Source organism: Xyrauchen texanus, chromosome 26, assembly GCF_025860055.1.
Source record: "Xyrauchen texanus isolate HMW12.3.18 chromosome 26, RBS_HiC_50CHRs, whole genome shotgun sequence".
In the NCBI taxonomy this organism is placed as follows: Eukaryota; Metazoa; Chordata; class Actinopteri; order Cypriniformes; family Catostomidae; genus Xyrauchen; species Xyrauchen texanus.
Window position 1 is genome coordinate 29,605,042 of NC_068301.1, and position 23,183 is coordinate 29,628,224.

At 35.5% G+C, this 23,183-nt stretch overlaps 1 protein-coding gene across 1 annotated transcript; it reads left to right on the forward strand.

Moving 5' to 3' along the window:
• Window positions 1-862: 862 nt before the first annotated feature.
• Window positions 863-6,783, forward strand: nrsn1l (neurensin 1-like). Its single transcript, XM_052093308.1, has 3 exons — window positions 863-938; window positions 2,268-2,444; window positions 4,116-6,783. Exons 2-3 carry the CDS (start codon window positions 2,313-2,315, stop codon window positions 4,530-4,532), a joined length of 549 nt encoding a protein of 182 aa, XP_051949268.1. The 5' UTR covers window positions 863-938; window positions 2,268-2,312; the 3' UTR covers window positions 4,533-6,783.
• The last annotated feature ends 16,400 nt before the right edge of the window (window positions 6,784-23,183 follow it).

The following is a 23,183-nucleotide window of genomic DNA, read 5'->3' on the forward strand; positions in this document are numbered from 1 at the left end:
CTCTTAATTCAAACCCCTTTAAAAGCACTGAATGCCACTTTTTAACTGTTTGCGTAACCATGGAAATAACACATCTTGACTGGAGGAGGTAGAGGGTGTGTTAAAAGGAACATAACTTATCATATGAGGACATCCACTTTTCTAAGCAGTCCAAAAAAATACACTGTATCCCAAGGTTAGTTGTAATAAGTAGGCATATAATTACCTTAAGAGTTTGTGAAATTTCCGCACAAATGCAATTTCCATCATTCAGGCACAACCTTGAACATGGCTTATGGTTTTGCAACACTGGTTTTGTAACAAATGTTCTAAGAGCACTTAAAATAAAATACGAGAAGTTAGATAGTGCCCTAAAAATGCAATTTTGTCAGACAGTGAAAAAATACTTAAACATGGCTAACACTTACAATAAGGTTCTATTTGTTAACAACCTTAGTTAACATGAACTAGCAATGAACTTTTAAAGCATTTTATAAATATTGGTCAATGTTTACTTTAACCTATAGTAATACATAAACAAAAAAGAAAAAGGTATATAATGTTAACATTAGTTAATGCACCATGAACTAACAATGAACATTTTGAAATTATAAAGATTAATTAATGCTGGAAAAAAAGTATTGTTCATTATTAGTTCATGATTCCTAATGCATTTACTAATGTTAATGAAGGGAAGCTTTTTGTTAAGTGTCACCAACAGATTTAAAATCCATAGACCACAAATATTTGTTTTCTTTTTTTTTTTTTACTTAAATGTACAAAAGCATAATATGTAAATAAAACCTGAAAGGACATGTGCTGTAGGCTGCATTGTGTGAATGTGATCATCCGCGCATGCGCAGTGCGCGCGCTCGAGTAGCTCTTTGGCTTATGAGTACAGCGGGCGAGTGATGGGAAGCGCGTAAAGAAGCGACAGGGGATCGATTACTTACATTTCGGTAGTACTTTATTTTACCTTTTTAATATATTAAAATCTCCGGTTACATTTGCTGATATGCAGTTGCTCAGCTGAGCGACCGCTGTATTATAAACAGACTGAATATGAGGGACGTCGTTTAAATTAGATGTATAGCGACGTCTGTAATACTCTCTGCATCTGGCTTATGTAGCCTACTGGTGCTATTATGTAATGACACAGACGCGTTCAATTGACTTTATTGACTTTGCATTTATTTACATGTTTATTGTAATGAAGCATCGCCGTCGCCGGTATTTCAGCATCTCTCGATGCGCTTGATTTCATCGCAGTACATTTAACACTGATTCTGTACGAGCCTAATGCATTAACGTGTGACTTAGAAATGATGAGACAGAGCATATAGATCTTTACTGTAAAATACAAAAATGTCATGAATTTCATGAAAGAGACAGTCACATTGTTTATATCTGCTGGAGTATTTCATAAACAGACAATAGTGGGTTGAGTCATTCTTATAAACACTGTATTATAGCTGCATTTTCATGTCAAATGTTAGTATATCTGTGTATCTAATATAGCTTATACATTTGTGACTGGACAAACTGATACAAATTTTGATGATGCATGACAAACTAATTTGCATTATTCTCCCTTTAGCCTAAGCGTCTGTTATTCTGATATTCCAGTTTTAGCAATAAACCATTTGTGTCTTGATTGTTCAGAAAATGTGGGGATTTATTAAGCATAATTTGTTGACCAAATAACCTATATCATAAGGCATTGGATCTATGCATGTAACTCTGAAGTGTGTGGAAGAATACACAAAGAAAGACTTTCAGTATTGAAGTGTTGAAGTGAATGCTATGCATGGGATAATGATGCTCTTGACAGCGGGTATGAAGGAATGGGGGTGCGGACGTGTGTGAGTGAGGGAGTATGATTCACCATTGGGTGGTTTATCACTTCTAAGGCAATGTCAGCTACAATAGTCATAGATACTAGCCTACTACTAACATTCAAAAGAATGAAAACCTATTCAGGGGGTAAAATGAGAAAAATATTGACCAAAGTGATTGGTTGCAGCTATTGAAACAGCATTTGAAATTGTGTATTTTTACCTCACACCACAAAAAGGCTGGAGAAGAAAAAACAATCTTAGAAGAATTGAGATCGCATTGAGGAATGCAGGATTTAAAAAGCAGCTGCCACAATTGGACAAGTGTTTCCATATAACTTAATTACCTAAGAACTACATCAGTTGAGGCTGAGAGGGAAAATAAATGCTTTCCTCAATATTTGAGGATTGTCTTGTAGATTGCCTTTAATGATCATGGGATTGTAATCACAGGTCTGAGAGATTGTCTCTTGCTCTGAGTTTTGTGGGTCTGGTCAAATGGTCGAGTCTGGCTGTCGTGTTTTCGGAGTGCGCTCCTATATACACCACTTCTACGAGGAGTGCACAGCCTCGATGAGGGAGCAGCAAGAGGACTTTCAGAACCGGCGGTGGAGCTTAGGCCTCTGGAAGGTATTGGAAAGAAGTTTCATTGTACTATGCACTTTGTTGTTACAGTGATTCAAACCAAATACCTTGTTTTTAAGCAATACGGTACTATGGGTAATGCTATATTGTGAACATTGCCACTGCTAAATGGAGTTTTTAAGCCAGATGCACAGTAGAATAACTTCATAAAAATAATAAGGACACAATTTTGTGTTCAAATTAAATTTAAAAGGAATAGTCAAGGTTCAATACAAGTTCAATCGACAGCATTTGTGGCATAATGTTGATTACAACAAAAATCATTTTGACTTGTCCGTTCTTTCCTGTAAAAAAGGAAAAAATTGAGGTTACAATGAGGCACTTACAATGGAAGTGAATGGTGCGACATTTTGGAGGGGTTTAAAGGCAGAAATGTGCAACTGATAATTTTATAAGATCACTTGTGTATTATTTTAGCTGTAAAGTTGTTTAAATCATTGTTTTTTTACGGTAATTTTATGTTTTTAGGGTTTACAGCATTACGTCGTCATGGGAACGGAGTTATAAAATTGGATATAACTTTTCACAGTTCAGATAGTAACAATTTTATCACACTAATATTATGCTAACAACACACATACTGTTTACATCTTGTGGCTATACTTTTGAAACATTGAGTATTTGAATTGGCCACCAATTGTAAGTGGCTCGATTTAACATGGCATTGTGCTTTTTTGGAAGAACAGGAGGATGAAATTATTTTTGTGGGGTAATCAACATTATGCTACAAATGCTGTAGATTGAGCTTGACTTGAACCCGGAATATTCCTTTGTGGAAATTCATTAAGTGCTTAATTAATTAGCCTTCCTCTACAATATATAGTCCCCGACATAGTCTAAGGTTAATAGCTGGCTTTTTGTGGTGCTGTGTGGTGATATGCTCAGTAGCTTGTTCAACAGGCGTTTCACATCATACCTGTTACTAATTTTTGTGTTTCAGTCTAACAGAATTGCTGTTTTGACTAATCAGCATTCAGGACTGGAATTATCCGTTTTTAAAGTCGTTTTCAAACCAAAATTCTACTGATTCTGTTGTGATTTTAGAATGTTGTTCTTAGCCATTGTACTTTTTCTAAATGTTCTTTTACAATTGGATGCTGCTATTTATCGGCATAGCATATACAAAACCAATAGCAGTTAATTTCCTGATTGCAGTCATGAAGCTCAGACCCTCCTTTCAAACAGACTTCTGTGGTTCTTTGGTGTGCACAAATCAAATCAATTAACAAATCAATCAAACTTCAAAACCAAGCTCCATGCTAAAACCTCTTGTGTGAAAGCAATATATCTTCTGCAAGATGTTGATTCAAGGGAAAGTTGACCCAGAAATGAAAATTCTCTCATCATTTACCCTCCTTACCTTATTGTTCCCAACCCACATGATTTTCTTTTTTCCCTGGAACACAAAAGGATTTGTTAGGCAGAATGTTCATCTCAGTCATCATTCACGTTCATTGTATGGAAAAACGATACAATGAAAGTTAACATGACCGAATCTAACTTTCTGCCTAACATTTCCTGATGTGTTTGAGAAAGAAAGTCAGTGGTTTGAAAAGACAAGAGAATGAGTAAACAACAGAATTACAGAATTTTCATTTTTGGGCTGTCTATTTCTTTAAGGGCTGGGTCTGACCGCTCTCTCCCTCTCTCACTTAGGTCACTCTTGTTCTTGGTGCAGTGATACTGACAGTGGGGCTGGTGGTCATGACAGTGGGCTATGCCATCCCCACTCGTATTGAGGCTTTCGGTGAGGGGGAGTTGCTGTTCGTGGACCACCAGGCCATGCGCTACAATCGGTCGCTACACATGTGCGTACTGGCCGGGACTGGGCTTCTCACACTGGGTGGGGTTTTGATGGCAGGAGGAATCGTGACGTCTAACTTCTCCATGACTCCCACAAAACAGGAAGACTCCAGCCAACAGTCATCAAGAGGAGAACGGAAGGGGGGAACCAGAATTCCGAGTGCAATGAAAAGTCCAGCAGACCCTGTGATTAAGCCTCCCAGTCCGGCTTCTAGTGATAGAGGAGTATCTCCTCTAGCTAGGGACGATAAAGTCCAGCAGAGCTCATAAAAGAGCTGTATGATAATCCCCATTCAAGAGCCAAATTGATGTCAAAAGCGCCTAAATTATTTCAGTGAGAAATTTGAGAGTGTCTTATGTGTTATGTATTTTGTGAAGAGCCAATGGCCAGAAACATACTTTACGCTAGTATGCTAATACAAGTGTGAATGCTTGGCAAGTGCATTGCCAGAATGCTGTCCTGTTGAACATACTTAGGCCAGAAACATACTTTGCACAAGTACACGTACCAAAGCGTGGTCCGGTTGAACATGCTCAATGTGCGTTCTTGCGTTACTGTGGCGGTAACAAAGCTCAGTACGCGAGGGGACGATAGAGTTACCTTGAAAATTCTGTGCCATTAAACTGAATGTTATTGTTCAAAGTTGCGATAAATATATTAACTTTAAAGGTGCCCTCAGTAATTTTTTCTCATTAAAAAAGTTTTACTCCTAAAGAAATTAATAGTTATATTGACACAAGATAAGAAGACTCCAGTCATATCAGTAACTTTATAAAAGCTGTTTAAATATATCTGGAGAGGGTCCTCTCATGGGCTAGTCATGTTAGGATCACATGACCTGCCAAATACTACTAGCTTTATCTCTGTATTCCCCCTGTTATTGGACATTGTCCCCACATCAACTACATTAATAATGGCTGACTGTGAATAGTGCATTTCTACAATGGCATTGGTAACTGAAAACTATTGCATTTTAATAATAATGACGTATCTTGGCTACTGTCGTTTGATGACATATTCAAAAAGTGCACCTTTAACTTACATTTTCAATAGTCTCAGCCTCAGATAGCATGCCCACTGACCCCACAGTCCATTCTCTAACTGTCTGATGCATATAGCACACAAAAGTGGAAAATGCTTTCTCGATCAACTAAGCACAAATGTGATGCAAGACTATGCACACGGGACATTTTATCAGTCCGTCTGGAAGCCGAGTTGTGTTCACAAGGTTCCACATTGATAGAATGAGTGCTTTTAAGGACAAAGTAATCACATAATTTTCCCATGTTTGCCAAGTTAGTGGCACCAAATATTTTAAAGATATTCAGAGTTTTGCGGATGGCATGTAGCGGAAAGTAAAGCATATATCCACGAGCAGATCTATATTTTCTGCTTTGCTAGTTATGTCTGTGAAATTCTCTACAATGACATTTTAGTGCTGTGCTGACACTTACACTTTCCTGTGTGTTTTCTGTGCAATCATTCACAGAGACTCATGAGCCATTATATAAATACGTTTTTCTCCCATGTCGGTCTTTAATAATGGTATGATACATCACTGATAACCCTTTCCCAAAACACCACGTAATAACAAAACCAACTGTGTCGCTTAACATCTCATTAGGTGGCTTTTCCTGTCTAAATGGGCAGTTCTTGGCCAAATGAAGCTCCTAAAGAGCCCATACCTACGCCGCTGTCATAGGCCTGGCTACGCAAGGCTGCTTTCTCAGCAACATTCTCTTTAAACTATTTATCCATATTGACAGTTGTTGACTGAAAAGAGAAAATTCACCATAGAAGCAAACCATTCACACTAATGTCCGCTATATTGCCCCTTGTGGCAACATTGGAATGCAACACATATTTTCATTGTGTAATGAATTGTGTTCTGACATTTTTCAGAATGCAACATTGCACACAATCGAACTTGTGTAGTTAGAATCACATACTTGTGTAGAGTATGTTTTGACCTTTCTTACAAATTGTGCATTCTTGCGTCACTATGGCGGTAATAAACCTCAGTACTCAAGGGGGCAAAAAATCTTTGAATATTATTTAAACTTGATTTGTATCTATTCAGATGCAGTAGCTAGCTATAAACATGTTGACAGCAAACTTACTTGTTCTGTGAGATTCACTTTAAACTGTTGTTCCACCATGATAGTAGTTGACCTGGAAGTAAAACTGACCATAGAAGACTTTATGCTCATGCCCTCAATAGCGGCGGCCCTTGCTGCAAAATGTGTGATTTTGGAGACCAACGTGTGTAATTGAGCTTGCATAGCATTCATGTGCATGCGCTGAGTATGTTTTGGGCTTCTATTGTTTTTATATCACAACTGATGGTATCTGTTGTTTTGTACTTGTCTAATTATTGCCAAAATATTTATTGTATTCTTATAGTATTGATCAAGTGTTCAACCAATTTGAGGGATGCAAGTTTCAATGCAGTTCTGTTTAAACTCTCCAACTCTCACTGTCTCTGTTTCATAGTATCTGATATTCTATCAGGTATTCTACTCTTGTGATCATATCAGATTACTATATATATATATATATATATATATATATATATATATATATATATATATATATATATATATATATATATAGTTTGCATTTAAACCTACTTTTTCATCGGCCTCAGTTCTGAAGAATATGAGATGGGCAGTAACAAGATTCATTGTATACTACACTGTGATTGTCTGCAGTCTTAATATCTCATTATGTTAATGTATGTAAAAGCTCTTCTCAAAACAAGTACAATAAATCAATGTCAGCATACTCAATCTATTTGTGTGGGGGTTTTTTTCCATTATTTGTTTCTGAAAGAAGGGTCATGTCGATCAACATGTGCATCCTTTATTCATTGATGGTGTAAATGAGAGTAAACCAGCCTCTGAAAGGTGTGATCTTATGGATAAACAAGCGTTCTCTTTCATAACGTGATGCGCAAAGACTGTAAATAGATGCAGGAAACATGTATGACTCATTCAAACCCTCTTCTCCATTTCCATTAAACCAATTTCTCCCTCTTTCTCCTTTGAGTTGCTAGGGCACACTGTGAGTCATCTTTGGTCATATACCAGTAATAGCTCACAGTACGTGGGCTGTTAACAATCAATTAACCAGAGCTCCATGAACGTAGAGCCATCATCAAGAGCTGTTCACTCTGCTGTGTCAATGCACATCCAGAAAACAAGAGAGACAGACAGAAAAATAAATGTTGTTTGTCTTCAGCTTTAGTTCATATGGTTGATGCCTGTAATATTTGGCAGCTTGTTATCAGATGTTTGCTTAGAACGAGCATACCAGGTGAACTCCACTGAGTGTTGATGTGCGGCCGGCACTCAGGTGGTGTCTCAGGTGCCTTAGTCTATATTACATGTTATTGTCTGACACCTTAATGTATGTGTCGGTACCTCATCCACTGAGCATTCCAGCAAATTTCTCAAACAAAAGTCATTGTGTTCAGGCATATCTGGGCTCAGACTGCTTGAAGTGGAGAGACCGGGCCTGTGACACTGAACGGTTTCTTCGGTGTGAAGTGGGGGGTGGGGAAATGAGACAAAACTGACATGCTCCATTGACTGAGCTGTGGGAAATGACTCACTGCTCTGAGAAACTACACGACAGAAATTCAACGCGCTTATGAATACGTTGTGCTGATGCACTCGAGGTTTCTGCAATTAAAAGCTTATTGATATTTGTCCATAACAGCTGATAAAACCCAGCATTATTAGTACTTTCCTTTGAAGAATATGAGATAATTGAGGTCTCTGACACTTATTATACAATAAGTATAATGCATGGATGCAAGACCATGCAACATTAACAGATACTGTACACTGTTGTACTTAACAAATCTGTAAAAAATTGCAATAATTTTAACGGTGAAAGACTGTAAAAATGCTACTGTAAAAAACGTTAATCGGTTAATGGGTAGTTACCTTAAATGGTAATATATTTAAAAAGACAATACATGTAATTTTACAGTAAAATGTATTCAGATGTTAAAGTATGATTTTACCGTATAATTTACGGTACAAATGTATATTATGTTTAACATGCCCGTACATGTAATTTTATGATAAATTAATGTTAAAATGACAGTAAAAAAAATAATAATTAAAAATAAATAATTGAGCAATCCCACAATTCCCTACGTGACCCATTACATTACATTTCATTATATTTTATGTTACAGTTCGGCTCGTAACTGCAACAAAAAGGGTGATTACAAAATAGATACGGTTACAAAGTATGTATTTATTAAAAAATTATAGGGGAAAAACATAACAAAATGAACAAAAACAAGACATTCAAATGCCGATCAGATCATCCATGGCTTTGAGGTAGATGAGACAAAACGAAGATCTCATTGTGGTTGAGTTCTTAATCCAATGGCCCCTGCCACCTCCATATTCCTGTAAAAAGACAGAAAAGAACAAAGAGCATCGGCCCTACCCGGGTGACTAACAGGCATTTAAATACCCACAGCCCATCCAAACCAGGTGTTCATAATCTTACAATAACAACCGGAGAGCGACAGATAGAAAACAACATGGGAACTATTCCCATGACATATGGGAATAGTTCTGTTTCTTCTTATTTTTAATATCACTAATCTACATTGGAATGTTCTCTGTTATATCTGATGTAGTTTAGTTCATGTTAACTGCATTATTTCAATTTCACATGTGTTCCCCTGATGGTGTTTAGTGTTTGTTTGTGTGAGTGACACTTGAGCACTGTCTTTTCATGTTTATTGGCCATTGCTCTTGGAAAGGCCACTATTGATAAATGTTGTCATCATGTGACTTTCTGTAATAACCACAGTGTGTAGCAATACATTTTAAAGTGAAAAACAGATTTCAACAGTTTCAGAAGTTAAAAATATTGAGTTTATATAATTTAATAATATAAACGTTAATGCACCATAAAATATACAGGCATCAAAATTACATCCTGTAAAGCCTGAAGGGTGCTTACCGTAATTTTTATGGTGAATTTCTAGCAACCACAGCTGCCAGTTTTTTACTGTAAATTTAACAGGTTTGTTTTTACAGTGCATGTGCACAAATATAGAAATGCATTTTTTTATTGATTTAATCGTACAAATATTTGTTCTTTATTCCCTATTGTTGATTTAATGCAAACAATAATTTGCACATGCACCTGCTGTACCAGTCAAACATTTTGTCACACTTAACTGAATTTTAGTGTCATGATCTCAAAAACCATCTGATCTAAGGTCTTATGCTTAAATGATAGACATTTGTTTTGTACACTAATATAAATTGGGCCTTTTTTAATTTAATTACAAAACTTTTTTTAAAGATTAAATGGATAATTAGACCAGTTAGTAAAAGAAAATCAGGAAGCTCCTTTAATATTGTTTAAAATGATCTCTTGTATCACCTCTTGAAGATAATTTCCGGAGTGTAGTGGCTTCTTTAAAGTATTTTAAAATATAAGAATCTTCAATTTCATAATTTTAATAACTATTATTGTAAAACATGAGAAACTATGGTAAGCACTTTTAACATTTATTCCTTAATTTACTATTTACTTAACTTATCTATTTTTCCGTTACTAGTATTGTACTTATTTTTTACGAGTAACAGTAAAAATTTTACTATATTGTTTATATTAAAAAATATAATAAATATTGAGCTGTAAAATCTTACTAGTAAAGCTAGAAAAAACTTACTAGTAACTTTAAAATCTACTAGTAGCTGTTTTTCCATTACTAGTCCTGTATGTATTTTAGTAACACTTTCTATGAAGCCCATATTGTAAAGTCATTATAACTGCATTATAATCAGGGGTTAATTGGGCCGGTATGGTCCGGAATGGCGTTCTGGCACCTTTGATTCCAAAAAGAAGAAAACAATGCTTGTTTGTCAATCCATCCCATATATTGTATTCTCCAATGTGGTTTTTGTTTGATCCCTTGAGACATTCCATCACTATTTAGCAAGTGTACTTGTTCAAAAATAGTGTTCTGCTTCTGTACTGTGCCATGGTCTGATCTCTGATTCACAGAAATTGCATAATATGGAACCAACTGCTCACTCCCACTGTAGCAATTTGCTTAGTTTTGTTATAAAGCTGAATACACGAAGGGGTTTTGAATCAGGAATGAATCACATCCAAAGCGACATCAGATCAAAATATCATAGGCCTACTACTTGTGAACAAAGACTGTAAAAGGTTTCACTGTTATTTGTATATTGATGTGTACTCCATTTTTTGATTCAGCATATATTTAGGGGTCCAAGCACCGAAGGTGAAGGAATACTATTTTATTTGTTCAGATTTGTTCTTTGTTCTTATTTTTCTTCTTATTTTTTTTCTGCCCTAAAAGTGTCTGGGTGTCAAGTTGTAGAGTTTCCAAACTTGAGAGGATGGTTCCAAACCCCCCCACCCCCCCAGACACACATCCTTCAGACACTAGGTGGCGCTATTGCGAACAAAACAAAATCACATTTTGGGCCATAAATCTTGGGCTGTAAAGGCTAGAAACAAAATAATTTTTTCCTCTGATCCCTTGCATTATGCCAAAGTGTTTTATCGAATTTTAGTTAGAATTTTGCTCCGCTCCTTCGTTTTCCCGCTATTTTGGATTGTTTGACATTTTTTTTAAATGAACTCGTCCTAGGCCGTTTGCCTGATTGGAACCAAACCAGTGCAAAATGATTCAGCAGAGTCCCAATATGAAAATCAATCAAAGGAATTTTGAAATTCTGATTTATCGTCAAACGGTATGCCAAAACGTTCGTAGTGGGTGTGTCCATTTTACTAAAACAGTTATAACTTTTCAAGGGATTGAGGTATTATCACCAAATTTGGTTAACATATGTATAGGCTCATGCTGAGGTCACACAAAAAATATTGCATGCCTTTTACCTCTTGGTGGCGCTATAATAATTACTTATTATTTTTACAAAAAATGGCTGTAACTATGGAACCGTTGATCAGTTTGACTTCTAAATTTTGCATGCACTGTCTTTGATGGGGTGCCATCAAGGTCTATGAGCACAGTCGCACATCTTTAAAAACATGGCCGCCATCGACCAATAAGATTTCAGCAGCTTTTATATAGGGTTCAATAAGGCCGATCGGAACTAAACTTGGTATGCCTATTTGTCTCTTAGCCCAAGAGGTCTGTACAAAATTCGACAAAAATTGGCCTCCTGGAGGCGATATTGCATTTTACATGCATGTAAATTGTTGTATATGTCACTGTGTTTAAAAAAGAAACACATTATTCAGACCATGCTGTAAACCTCCTCATTCTAAACAACTTTTCCTTAAGCAACATTGGTTTGAAACAAAATGTTTAATAAATTCTTGAGATTATTTTAAAAGATTACTTTTTCGAACTAGTCATAGGCCATTTGACTGATTGGAACCAAACCAGAGCTGAAATATTCAACATTCCCAAAATGAAAAATTATAAAAGGAATTGTACCATTTTAATTTATCATCAAATGGTATGCCAAAATAATAAATATGCCATAATGTGGTTGTCCTCTCTCATCAACAAGACATTTCTATCCGCAGAACTGCCGCTCACTGGATGTTTTTTGTTTTTGGCACCATTTGGAGTAAATTCTAGAGACTGTTGTGTGTGAAAATCCCAGGAGATCAGCAGTTACAGAAATACTCTAACCAACCCATCTGGCACCAACAATCATCCATGCGATTATCTAATCAGCCAATCGTTTGGAAGAAGTGCAGTGCATAAAATCATGCAGATACGGGTCAGGAGCTTCAGTTAATGTTCACATCAACCATCAGAATGTGGTTAACCCCTTATTATAATGAATTCTAAATGTCTCAAAAAACATCCTATAATATGTTCTTAGTACTCATATATATCTGTAGCTACAGTTATAGAATAATACTTAACTTATTCATAGGTATACCTAAAAGGGTATAATGCATTACAACAGATTAAACATCCAATTTTATCCTCAAAAGTTGTAATGGAATATTCAGTATTCATTAGGTATCATAAACGTGTTGGCCACAGAAGCAGCACAGCATAAACACTAAACAGTCACAAGGATTGGCATGATTATATACAATTAGTGGTCTTGACCTGCTTTAATTAAAGTTACAAAAGCATCGTCTTTTTACTGTATATACAGTAATAAAATAAACTTGTAATATACAATATATTACAAGTCAAGCTGAGTTTATAGAAAAATGCACAGTGTACAAAGGAACACACATTATTGATGTACAATTTGTGACAGTAAGAAAAACACTTGTAAAGCTACAAGGTTAAAACAATTGTAAACTTCCACAGATAAAAGTTGATGTTGGACATGTTATAATGCATTATATTCTAAGGTATAACAGTGAATAAAATGTAAGTATTATAATGTATTAATTGAGGAAAACATTATTTATGAGATGTTACATCCTATTATTTGATACTTTATGAATGAATTATAATGCATTTATAATGCCTTTACAATCAGCTAGTGTCTATTCCATTTGTTACTAGTAACATAATTTCTTATCTCACTGGTTACAACTGCTTTTTTTGCTTGTGAAATGTAATGACTTGTCAAAATGGCTACTGTATAATTCAATACAAAATGTAACTAAATGTTTTCCTTAATTTTAAAAATAATTGTAAAACGTACTATTCAAAACATATTAGTATCCTTAAAACGTATTAGTTTTAACACACCGAGCCACCGAGATATTGCAAGGTTAGAGTCAACACACAAGTGTGGGTTGTTTTTTAACAATAGGTAGCGCTATCTCAAAACTGCTCAGGTTTACTCAGGATATGAAGTAAATTATGTATTTACATTTTCTTTTATATCTGACAATGCTTTTAAAAGATATATTGATTTTTATTTAAATTAAACATTGTTGACGGACAGTATGGCTGATATGTGAAAAATTGGTATCGTTAAAATCCTCATGACCCAAGGAGTCAAAAGACACCAACCTCATGATTTCAGGACATACAGTTCAAAAGTTATGGGAAAAAATATATATTTATGTATAATAGCTTTTGACCCATAGGTGGCAATGTCTGCAAACTGTGTATGTATCCTTAGATCATTGTCCTGATGAAGTATACCAAGTTTCATTTCAATTCGACAAACCGTTGAACCTTAAAATACAATCAATAAATCAGCCACAATGCAGAAGAAACAAACCAGACAGAAATTACAGGGTGAGACTCTAAAACATCCTCATTGCAAAACATACACACCCACTACACACACACACACACACACACATACACACGCACATGGTTGCAAAATACATTTTCCATCCATCCATCCATCCATCTTCAACCGCTTATCCGAAGTCGGGTCGCGGGGCAAAATAAATTTTATTAAAGAAATTTTGAAATTGCTAAATGTTTACTCTGATTATTCTGTTTTATACTCTTATTGTATTTTTTTCAATTTTGCAGTTAATTTCTGTTTCTTGATGTTAATTTGTTTTTTTTTACATTATAGTGCATTTACATTGAGATATTCAATTTTGATGTTTGAAATAAATTGTTGGTAGAAAAAATATTATTCTGTGTTTCTGTTGTCTCTTTATAAATCATGGTAAATGATCTGCATTTATATAGTGTCTTTTTAACCTTAGCGGTATTCAAAGCGACTCATTCACACACACATTCACACACACATTCATACACCAATGACGGCAGAGCTGCCATGCAAGGTGCTAGCCTGCCATTGGGAGCAATTTGGGGTTCAGTGTCTTGCCCAAGGACACTTCAGCATGTGGAGTGGTGTGGGCCGGGAATGGTTAGTGGCAGACGCACTCTACCACCTGAGCCACAGCCGCTAAAATACTAAACTTTGAAAATAATAGTTTGATAATGTCTGAATACAGATCCAAATGCATATCTTGTGATAAAATATAAAATTAGGTTACAACAAGCCATCAGACTGCACAGTAGTGTAGTGTCTTCAGACTTCTACTGGCATGACATGGTTTTCAAGTCATGTTATTCATATTTTGTTCACCAGATGTAAGCAATCTGCCTCCAATTTATGTTTTATTCTTATATTTTCTTCGTGTTTCAACTTATAGAAGTGTTGGTTATGAATTTTTGCTTATTTCTATATGCAAATTAAAGGTAAAATGTAGAAATGTAAATGTACATAATATAAAAATAGCAAAAAATCCCAAAAGAAATGCACAATTGTTTGTTCTTACTTCAGGGAATTTTTTTTTTTTATCATTATCATCATCCAAAAAAAAAAAAAGTATTACGTGTCTAAACCTTCCGGTTAAAAATGACAGCGAATATCAAAGTAAGGTGCCATTTTTTAAACCATAGGAGGTTATTTTTTCATAAAATTCAAAATGGCAGAGAGGTTATATGGCTGATGTTGGAAAAATTGACAGAATATTTTAATTGAAGCAGGAATTACACAATAAAGTATGGTCTGCATTGTAATAAGCACAATATAAAAATTCAGAAATCAACAAGGCACAAATTTTAAACCTGTTCTTTCCTGGAGTCAAACTCACAACCATTTGACTTGTGTTCCAATGTGCTGACCACTGGACCATTCAGTTGACACTGCCCTTACAAATTTCATTCAAACCGGACAAAGCATTTAAATATACATTACTTTTCATAAAACAAAAGATGGCAGAAAGATTTTATGGCTGATGATGAAATTATGACCCAAGGAATCCAAAGACATCATACTCATCATTTTAGGACAAACAGTTCAAAAGTTACAGACAAAAATAGCCAATTTTGACATTTCTTGACACTGTCACCAAACTAGTATCCTTATGTTTAGGGGTAGTTGTAGGGGTGGGCTTTAGGAATAGGGACCAATGACACCTTACTATGGTTACTATGGTTATGGTTGGTTGTAGGGGTGCACTATAGGGATAAGGACCAAACAGGTAGCAAGGAGTAAGAAACTGGCAAGGAGTCAGATTTTGGTACAACACGGTCACTTTTATAGGAACTGCAACATTATACAGAGTAAATATAGTTTTGTAAGAATTATATTCCAATGCTCGCTGATGATGTAAGAGATGTGAGCAAATGAAATGACATAAACTGTCAATTAAGAACATCCATTGCGACTCACGTCTTCTTACGACTTTCACCTCAGTGGAAAATTAGCTGGAAAAAAGTTTATCTAGGACGCATCAAGGATCTCGTGTGGTGGGACATACATAGAAAATTAGAAAATATGTGGAATAAAATCAAGACATGTCCATTATAACGAGCTCATCATGATATCGGTTCAATGTGTCTTCATGTATTTGTGACAAGTGCAGTTTCACATAGAGACGGAGACTGGGTCATGTATTTTATCATAAATATAGGCTAAAAAACAGTTAAATTATCTCATTGTCATAAGGACAAAAAAATGCAAATAACAGTTTCATATTATTCATTCAAATATTTATATCTGTTACCCATGCACCAGTGTACGACATATTGCCAAATGAGTCTTTCAGACTGGATTTAAGGTCATTGGTTGGTGAATTGCTCCAAGGCCTGAAATGTAATGAATTTTGATAATATAACACTAGAGAACAATACCTGAAAATTCCTCAAATAAGTGGCCAGAATGTACTGCTGTTGTTAGACAAGGAAAGTAGTTTTTTTTACATTTAGCATGTGCTATCATATTTATTAATAGTTTGGCTATTGTATAGGCCTATACAACATTACTTCATTTATATACTCTCACTGAGCACTTTATTAGGAACACTATGGTCCTAATAAAGTGCCCAACATGGTCTTCTGCTGTTGTAGCCCATCTGCCTCAAGGTTCGAAGTGAGATGCTATTCTGCGCACTACAATTGTACATAGGTGCTATGTGAGTGACCGTAGCCTTTCTGTCAACTCAAACTAGTCTGGCCACTCTCAGTTGACCTCTCTCATTAATAAGGTGTTTCCATCTGCAGAACTGCCTTTCACTGGATGTTTTTTGTTTTTGGCACCATTCTGAGAAAACTCTGGAGACTGTTGTGTTAAAATCCCAGGAGATCAGCGGTTACAGAAATACACAAACCAGCCCATCTGCAACATTCATGCCACTGTCCAAATCACTGAGATCACGTTTCACCCCATTCTGATGGTTGATGTGACCATTAACTAAAGCTACTTACCCGTATCTTCATGATTTCATTAATTGCACTACTGCCACAAGATTGGCCGATATATATATATATATATATATATATATATATATATATATATATATATATATATATATATATATATATATATATATATATATATTAATCACTTAGTGAGTGTAAATATGCAAAATAAGGGTATGGCCAAAAGTTTGTGGACACCCATTTTTAATGAACATAATTGGTTATTCCAATGAATATATTGTCATTGTAAAGAATTGTGTGCTTCCAACTTTGTGTAACAGTTTGGGCAGGACCCTTTTCTGTTCCAGCATGACAATGCCCCTGTGCACAAAGCGAGGTTCAGAAAGACCTACACAAAGTCTAGAAATAACCCCACCGAACACTTTGGGATGAATTGGACAGCAAGCCAGGGTCCACCACCCATCATCAGTGTCTGATCTTACTGATGCTCTTGTGTCAAACATGTAAGTGGGAGCAAAAAAAAGAGCTATATTCCAATATCAAATGGAAAGCCTTTCCAGAAGAGTGGCAATGTTGGGTAAATTACATAAAAAATAGTAATCCACTACAAATGATTAATGATTTCTCTAAAATTGTAATCAGATTACTATTATGTAATTGTACAAGTAATAACATTACTAATTACTTTACTTATAAGTTACTTTCTAAAACGCTTTTCCGCTCAACAAATTCAAAATAATGTCTATATTTCTTCTTTGTTTCTTCATTAGTGCACACAAGTCATACACTCAGAACCTCACATTTCTCCTTCACAATGTCTCGCTCCGGGGCCATAATTCATGGGTTCTACATAAATAATATATTAGAAATAAGCATAACCCTATAATGTACTTAAAATTAAATAAGAATGAGCAGGTGTGCAATCTGTTGGTACCTTTTATTTGTCTATCTGGAATGAAAATAGAAAAGCTGAATATATCAAATATAAATTTGGCTTCAATATATGCAGTGGAATAATAGAGTGAATGATGGGTGATTACATCAATTCATCCAATATTTAATTTACGCTTAGAGTCAGTTGCTTTTTGGGGGGCAGCAGTGTGCTGTGATCACCTATGATGTGACATAAAAATACACACTAACTAGACCAACAATCACTAGAGCTAATTCAATGTTATTTAATGCTGAACGAAGCCGATTGAAAATCTGTGTTTTTGATAAGGAGTCTGACATCGACCGTCAGCGCTCAGAGTTTTTTTGTACTTTTGTTTTTTGACAGACACATTTGAGTCATCATATTGTGTGGCATATTTAAACCTCGTCTGTCGTGAAATTAAAAAAGTTTTATTCCAGTAAGTTTTGTATCTTTGAAAGACCCATTATACAATTTCACAGTTTCACAGCCCGGTTCCTATTTGCCATCGCTGAAGTTTGTCAAACATAAAATGTTAATTGGATAGCTAAGTGAGAAATATTGCATTCAATAGAATCCACCTCCAGTCAAAATGTTGGGAAAAAGCAATATTTCAAATGAGATTTTAATTTGGATAATCTTTTGAACTTTAATAGAGCCCGAGCCAGTGGGCATATTGCGATTACCACATCATTATTAAACAAAAGTGACACAAAACCATCAATTCTCAGTCCGTGACAGATAAACGCTTTCACTGCACAAATAATATTAGTTCTGCATACTGACGCCAGCTCTTATCTGCCTCTGGTTTATTGGGTTCACACTGCTGTCAGGTGCGGAGAGATTTGACAGAAATGTTTGCATATATGAATAGCGGCACACATATGTTGGCAGATCCTTGGAGGGAGCCTGAGGTGCGGTGAATGAGACAAGTCCATATCGTCATTTTAATGAAATTCTCTCTGCTCATCAAACAGGGAGAGAGTGATTATACATGAAGAGGGACAGAGAGACGAGATGAAAGGTATGGTTTCCAAATTTCACCATCCATATTCCCTATCATTATCATATTAATGCATGCCATAAGTATGGACATGTCTTGGGGTTGAAGTGATAGAATTATGTGGGGATGTCAATGGTTGGTGGATTTAGACACAGCTGGGCTTAAGACAAGTGAAGTGACAGTCAGTCCTTCAGAACCTTTGTGATTCTGTCCTCATACAATCTCCTATTGTATTTTATAATTATTATTCATTAATTTAGTGTGGTTAATGATATAAAAATATACATTTAAAAAACAACATAATTAATCAATTACCATCTTGATTTTTTGAGAATCTGTGGCAGTAGTGGGCAGTCAGCACTCAAACTGTACAGGCAACGAGCCATGTCAAACCAACAAGAGCAACAGTGAAAACACAGCATATTTTTGTGCTCAAAGACAGCTGGAACCAGGGCTTTTTCTATCTATAAAGTGTATAGGTGGCCACTTATGGCCCTCGAGCCACCAAGGGGCCCCACAAAGCAAGGTCGTTTTTTTATTCTAAATATACTAAAAGCCGCAAGATTCAGGCAGCATTTAGACAGTTATAGGGGGCCCCCTTGTGGCCTGAGAGGGAAGGGAAAATGTAACTAAGGTAATGCGCATGCTCAACAAGGTTTTTTGTCATCATGAAGTGCACTTCCAAGTAATTCTTTTTTTTTTTTTTTTTTGCATTTTATGTAATTAATAATATATTGCAATTTTAAGTTAATATATAAAAATGTGTTAAAGACCAAGCACAATAGAATGCAAAGCGGTCAAGATGCATTTTTCAAAGGTGCAAAGTATCCGTCAGACACATGAGCACATAGAACAAAAAATAGAGAGAAGTATGCCAATAATAGCGTTATGTTCAATTATATATATATATATATCACAGTTAGTTAGTTAGTCTTTATTTTTGAAATACATGTTAGCCAGCAGGTGGTGGCAAAAGATCATTTTTGTGTGTAATATGAGCCAGTTTGTGACGTAAAGTGAATCCGTTAGTCATTGTTTACATAGAACAGTGCTATCCACATTGGATACATACTGTTTAAAATGGCGGAGGACATGTATCTATAGTGAATGACATTTGCGCATCGGCTACCACAAAATAGAGAGGAATACCCCACTTGGACGTCTATATTCCACTGAGAAAACTGACCTTCAGAACGCTGACAGCATCTCTGATTGGGTGTGGCACATGCTCCATCTCTCTCTCTCTCTCTCACACACACACACACACACACACACACATCCATCCGTCTATCCTTGTTTATCCAATGACTATTTCTTAAGTGAACATTTTGAATTACTAATGGAGGCTTGGACGCATCATTTGTTTTGAACCAGCAACGGCAGATTCTGATCGGTCGCGTAATAAAGTAGTTCCATTCACAAATGTGGTTTTATGACCGTACTCAGTTTTTCCTAATTTTTTTTTAAATTGTACTTGTTCATTGAACTGTTGTATATAAGCAATATCACACTCGCTATCATGCTATATACGCCCTAAATCAGCACTGCTGTAATTACCTATGGTACTTCGGCCTGCGGCCGAATCACAGCAGTGCTGATGTAGGGCCATATCGCACTCTTGCTCGTGTGATATTGCTTAAATATATATACAGCATAAATATAATTAATTGTATTAAAAATGTTAACTGATTGACAGCCCTGTTTATAATCTTTGATTTTAAGAAACAAAACAGGAATGGGTAATTTATTCAGAAAACAACTACAACAACACAAAACTTTAATATTTCTATAATATTAACTGACATTTTATCCTGATAATTTAGTTTTTCAATATTCATTTATCTATTTTTGTGATTTCCAAAGTTTTTATTTGATGCATTCTCTGTGTGAATTAAATTTTTTAATTGCTTCAAATAAACAGATTTCTGACTTTCTGGAAATAGAATTACACTTTTACAAATACACATTTGAAATCTATGATGAAGCATGGATTTAACCTTTTCCATATATATATATATATATATATATATATATATATGTATATACATATATATCACACTTATACATATACTTCCCATTATGCATACATATCATGTCGAACCATTCAGTGTAACTCTTCAAACGTGCTTCTAAATCAATTCTTGTTGATGAAAACACCCTGGATCGATAATCACACAAAACAGGTTTTGCAATAAGATCTTATGAGATCTCAACAAAGATAGACATGTTTTGCATTAACACAATGCAGATGCACTGAATAGTCCAGATTATCAGACCCATCTCTATTCACAGTGAAAACTAAAATGGCCTTAATCATTAGACATGAATTAGCTTTTATTTCTGAATAACCAAATGATCATACAAAAACCACTCTTGAATAACTCACACTTTCCTACTAGGTACAATTCAGATTGTACTAATATGACTCCACTCTGTCCATTCATGTAAAAGACAACCAAAGAAAATCTAATAATTACACTGGAAGAGAATTTCAAGGGCACTTTGGTAAATTCTGATGGCCAGGTTGCATAGCAACTTCATCCATTCAGTCCAACTCAGTGTCAAATACTTCTTTTCAGCAGCAATTTCAGATGATGTCATTATCTATTAACAGCTTGGACACAGGTGGCAAAATGCTCCACTTTCAAGAACCCAAGAAGTAATTCTTAGTCTATTTTTACTACTAGGATGATGTAATGCTTCTCCTGCCATGAGCTGGGTCGTTTCATTAGCCTTATAGCGCCACCTTGGGGTTCTAAGAAGAACTCCTTTATGTAAGTTTCTCTAACAAATTACATCATGTGTTTACATCGTAGGCACTGTTAAGCTGAGATGACAGATCAGAGAGGAGTGAAGGAAAAAGGTGGGCAAGGTAAGAACATTTTGAGAGAGAGAGAGAGAGAGAGAGAGAGAGAGAGAGTGGCTGAGTGAAGGTGTATGAGTGACAGAGACTAATAAATTAAATGCTACTGGAATTCTGTTTAAAAAAACTAGCTAATATTACTTTAATACCACTACAATTTACACCCAAGACAGATGTTATCAAGCCTTACATAAAGACTTTGGTAGCAGTATCATTGTACAGTGATGATATATATATATATATATATATATATATCATCACAGGTTATGTCACAGGTGCCAAATGTGGGCAACATCATGACATTGACAATGCTAAATTGCGCGTGGATTTTTTATTTTTTATATATCGAACGGTGTTACCATGGAAATACGATAAACATAAAAAAATGGGGAAAAGGAAGTGTCTTTATGTATATCACATCTTCTGCATGCATCGTGTGATATACATAAAAATTTAGCCAAATGTTTGGCCTTGTGGGCTGAACACATTTATGTGGCTACGGTAGGTCATGTTCGTAGTGCTACCAACTGGTGGTGTGGCATGTTTAACAGACTTCAAAATATCCCTCTTATGTTTACCTGAATTGCTTAAAAAAATATTTTGAATGTCAAGACCGAGCAGATTTAAAATTCTGATGGAATTCTTGATATCTTACACATTGTTGCATGGCAATGCATTGTGAATATCCCTTTCTTCCTATATTTCGGTGTTTTTGAGGCACTTGGCATGCTTAAAATGTCATTAAATTTTCCACAAACAGCAGAGTTGTTGGCCATTAGGACTCTATAGCACCCCATTTAAAATGGGTGTGTAAGACAGCCTCTGTAGAACGCCCATTTTCACCTACAGTCACCAAACTTGGTGCATATATAGTTCTCACCAAGCCGGACAGCTTTCATAATTAAAGTCATTAGCTATGCCCAACAGGATGTTGGCCATTTTGGATTTTATGAAAATCACAAGCTCTGAACTTTGAAATACTCCTCCTAGGGGACTCCTGTGACTGGCACCACATTTGTGCAACATCATGCCAAGACACTGAAGATGCTAAATTGGGAACAGATTTTGATTAATTAAATGGTGTTGCCATGGAGAGACGTTAAATTAATGGCAAAAAATGGGAAACAGGAAGTAATATCCTCTGTGTGCAATGTGTGATTAAGATCAAAATTTGTATGTATGTTTAGTCTTGGGGGCTAATCACATATTTTGGGTCACAGTCATAATGCCACCACCTGGCAGCAGAAATCATTTCCAATTCTTCTGTTAAATTTACTAAAATAACTCAGACTCATAACAGAACCTGCACATTATCCCATGATCCAGATTAATGGTCTTGATATTGTGGTTTTATAACACCCTCTTGTGGAAATTTGCACTGCTCTGACATTTGAAGGTGGTTAAATCAATGTCTTCTGAAACAGTCTAGTTGGTTTTGGGTGAGAACAGACAGAAAAAATGATTCCTTTTTCACTGTACATCTTCATATTGCAGCCTCGAAGAACAATAATGATCTCAAGTTCGATTACACTTCCTTGTACTTGGCACATGCGCAGGGCGCTAGATGGCACTGTAGGAAGTGTAATCGAGCTTGAAATTATGATCGCCAAGGAGACTGCTGCCAATTTCTTCCGCTCCAAACTCCTTTGTCTGCTCGTATGAATGTAACACATAAGAAAGTGTTTCACCGCTGTTCAAATGCACTTTGGATAGCATCATTTATATGTATAAATGTTTTCCATCTGAAAGGACTAAATATTAAATGAAACAAATGAAAATAAAATGCAAAGTAATCTCTTCAGTAATCGAAATACATTTTGAAATGTAACTGTATTCTAAATACCAATAATTGAAATTGTAACTGCAGTGGAGTACAGTTACTTTTATTTTGTATTTTAAATACATAATCCCGTTACATGTATTCAATTACTCCCCAACCTTGCCCATAACCAATTGTAGAAGGCATTGATTAAACCCCTGGAGTACAAGTAAAGGAGCATTTGAATTGAATCTCAGTTATAATATTTTCAAAATAAAA